The sequence below is a fragment of the Arachis stenosperma genome, chromosome 10 (assembly GCF_014773155.1).
Source record: "Arachis stenosperma cultivar V10309 chromosome 10, arast.V10309.gnm1.PFL2, whole genome shotgun sequence".
Taxonomy (NCBI): domain Eukaryota; kingdom Viridiplantae; phylum Streptophyta; class Magnoliopsida; order Fabales; family Fabaceae; genus Arachis; species Arachis stenosperma.
Genome location: NC_080386.1, coordinates 11,237,451 through 11,240,220, shown reverse-complemented (window position 1 = coordinate 11,240,220; position 2,770 = coordinate 11,237,451). Strand labels below are relative to the sequence as shown.

Here is a 2,770-nt window from a genome sequence, read left to right as displayed (position 1 = left end):
CTAGAGATTCTTTTCTTTCTTAATACTCAACCTTGGCTTCTTAGTACTTGACAACTGCCCTATGGGTATACTCTCCAAGTCTTTCGCAACTACTCCTATAATTCCTGCATCAATCCTTTTAGCTCTTCCCTTGCCGCTGGTAACTGTCTTAGACTCATTGACGGATTCTTGATTATCAAAACAAATTAAATAGTTAGTAATCCTTAACACTCTAAGCATACTTTTTTAATCATTGAAAATTCCTTTTCTATACACTAAAAAACTTACCTGTCCACCTTGGACAGATTCATCATCACCAAGATAAACAACATCAGTGGTACAATCCAAGCTAGTAACATTATCCAACCCCTGCAATATCCAATAGACTTGTTCTGCATGATTTTTTAAGAGAAACAGTATGTAAAACTATATAAATTTATTGTAAGGGTTGATATTTTCAAATTTCCTTACCTCCATAGATTGTTCATTTACAGACTGGCTATATTTATGGATAAGGTGCTCATCAAGGCAAGCTTTTGTGACATTATAGACATTCTCATTACCACTCAAATTACTACTTTTCACATTAATCCTTAATAGCAACTTCATGTCCAAGGCCGTCTTCAGCACCTCCGGGTAAGAATCATCAGAATCATCCTTCATTATGAATTCTTAAAATAATCAATAGGATGTTAATGCTATGTTTTAACTGATGATAAACAAATTGCAATATGTTCATTGTACCTGACTATAACTTTCTCTGACTTTGGTTGCACTCAACCCTACAATTTGGCTTGCTTCGGTATCCCACAACACTACACACATACTTCCAGTTGCATCAGAAACATAAGCTTGAAGCTTATACCGCAAGTCTACCTGAACGGCCTTCTTGCGGCAATGGTCACATTCAAATCTCTCCTCTATCTTTTTGCATTTTTTATGACAATACTTGCAAGCTATGAAGAACCAATCATTCCTCCCGACATCAAAGTCAACAATCATACATAGTATCCATTTAAACCCAACCTAAACAAAAAAAAAATTTGCTGTTCTTAAAATGATAAATAATGGTGTATGGCCAAATTCAAAAGGATATATGATTCTTTTATATGCTCACATCACTTGCATTCAACACACTGTCTATTGTTTCAACTTTGCATATCCCTTTTCTGAGCTCATCGATAGCAGATCGATATGAACTGGATGACATATGACTTATTCTCTGGGATGAAAAATGACTATCACCTTGAGTGCTGTCCACCAAACTATATAACAGAAGATTGAGTAAATTTACATGATATTTTATTACTACAAACTTATTAATAGATATATACCTCTTTTTAAATAGTTCGGCCTCCTTAATATTGGGATTTATGTGGATGTTAGATGTGTCAAAACTACTCTGAATACTAATCTTCCCTGAAGATCAAGACAAAACAATAAATATCTGCATTATTCTAAAAAGCATCTTTATTTAACATTTTAAATCATTTATAGATTTAGATTCATACCATTCCATTCTTTTGCTCTAAATAGTTGGAATGCAACTATGAGAGGTTCAGTCTTATCACCATCTAAATAGGGTTGGATCAAATCTACCAGTGAACCAAATAGGGTACAATTGATAGAATTCTTCCTGATATATTGTAAGTTGTTAGCATGTTTGATAACAATTAAATGAGTTGTACATCAACCTGATTGTCATAAGGCTTTAAATACACAACACTTACTCAAGGTCCTCCACTAACAACCCTAACCGCTTGCTTTCCTGCCCTTGCTTGGTAACCAAATTCTTTGGGTCCTCCTTCCCTATAACCTCTGCTAGCACATCTATAATGCAAAAAGATGCTTTATGTTAATGGATAAATCATAAAAAAAAAACATATTAAACAGAGTCTGGATTAAACCATTACCAAAAAGAAAATTCTGATCAAGCCTTTCTTCTTGCAGGATAGACGCAATACTCCTAAATGTAAATGGCTGAAACGGAAAGAGCGGTTGAGGGATATGAACAACCATGCTTCTTTGTAATAAGGTGATCCTATACTGAAGCGAGCTGCACTTCATCCACATATTGTTCTTTTGGACTATAAAAGAAGAAATACTATATAGCTGCCCCTCCGACAGAATGGGCCGGAACAGTCGCACCACTAATTTTGGAATCGTGCAGTGTATCCTGCTGCCCTGGTAACAATAAAATGACAATAATGTTATATGATAGTTTGAACAAATTCCGGATAATAATTTAGAGGTTAATATGGTTTAAACAAACCTTCAAGTCGTGCAATGCAATCTCTAAAGCACCAGCTTCACTACTATTTGGGCGTGGAGGACCATACCACATCCTTACAACATAAACCTTAATGATCCAATCTGCTCTCTTTGTGGAGATTTCTTCAAGAAAGTCACACCTCTCACCCATGTTAGATTATATATTTTTACACGTTGATATATGTGATATGTACTTATATAAACAACAAAGAGGAGTATGTATATATATAAGTGAAACCAAATTACATGAAATTTCATGGCGGGTGCATTCGAAATTCAAACTACAATTACATGAAATTTTATTTGAAATCCCTCTATAATTTCCCTCCAAAGAGGAGTATGTAGGAAAAATTATAGCTTTATAGATTAGGTGTGATAGTCATCATGAAAAGTTATTAATATCATTAACATACATACATACATACATGACATGAACAGTAATAAGTAATTTAAAATTTTGACACTTGGATAGCCTCAATGATCAAACTACTCAAGATTTCTATTTTAAATAGATTAGCTA

At 34.1% G+C, this 2,770-nt stretch overlaps 1 protein-coding gene across 1 annotated transcript; it reads right to left on the bottom strand.

The window, feature by feature from the left end:
• On the bottom strand, nucleotides 1–2,401 carry LOC130956750 (replication protein A 70 kDa DNA-binding subunit B-like). Its single transcript, XM_057883744.1, has 10 exons — nucleotides 2,252–2,401; nucleotides 1,893–2,163; nucleotides 1,710–1,809; nucleotides 1,491–1,615; nucleotides 1,314–1,398; nucleotides 1,097–1,244; nucleotides 724–1,005; nucleotides 451–636; nucleotides 268–348; nucleotides 1–147 (listed from the first exon to the last, which is right to left on the bottom strand). Exons 1-10 carry the CDS (start codon nucleotides 2,399–2,401, stop codon nucleotides 1–3), a joined length of 1,575 nt encoding a protein of 524 aa, XP_057739727.1.
• Nucleotides 2,402–2,770: the final 369 nt, after the last annotated feature.

Coding starts and splice junctions, on each gene's coding strand:
- LOC130956750 (XM_057883744.1), bottom strand. CDS start 2,401: ATGGGTGAGAGGTGTGACTTTCTTGAAGAAATCTCCACAAAGAGAGCA. Junction 1,245..1,313: donor GCCGAACTATTTAAAAAGAG/GTATATATCTAT, acceptor TCTGTTATATAG/TTTGGTGGACAGCACTCAAG. Junction 148..267: donor AATCTGTCCAAGGTGGACAG/GTAAGTTTTTTA, acceptor AATGAGTCTAAG/ACAGTTACCAGCGGCAAGGG.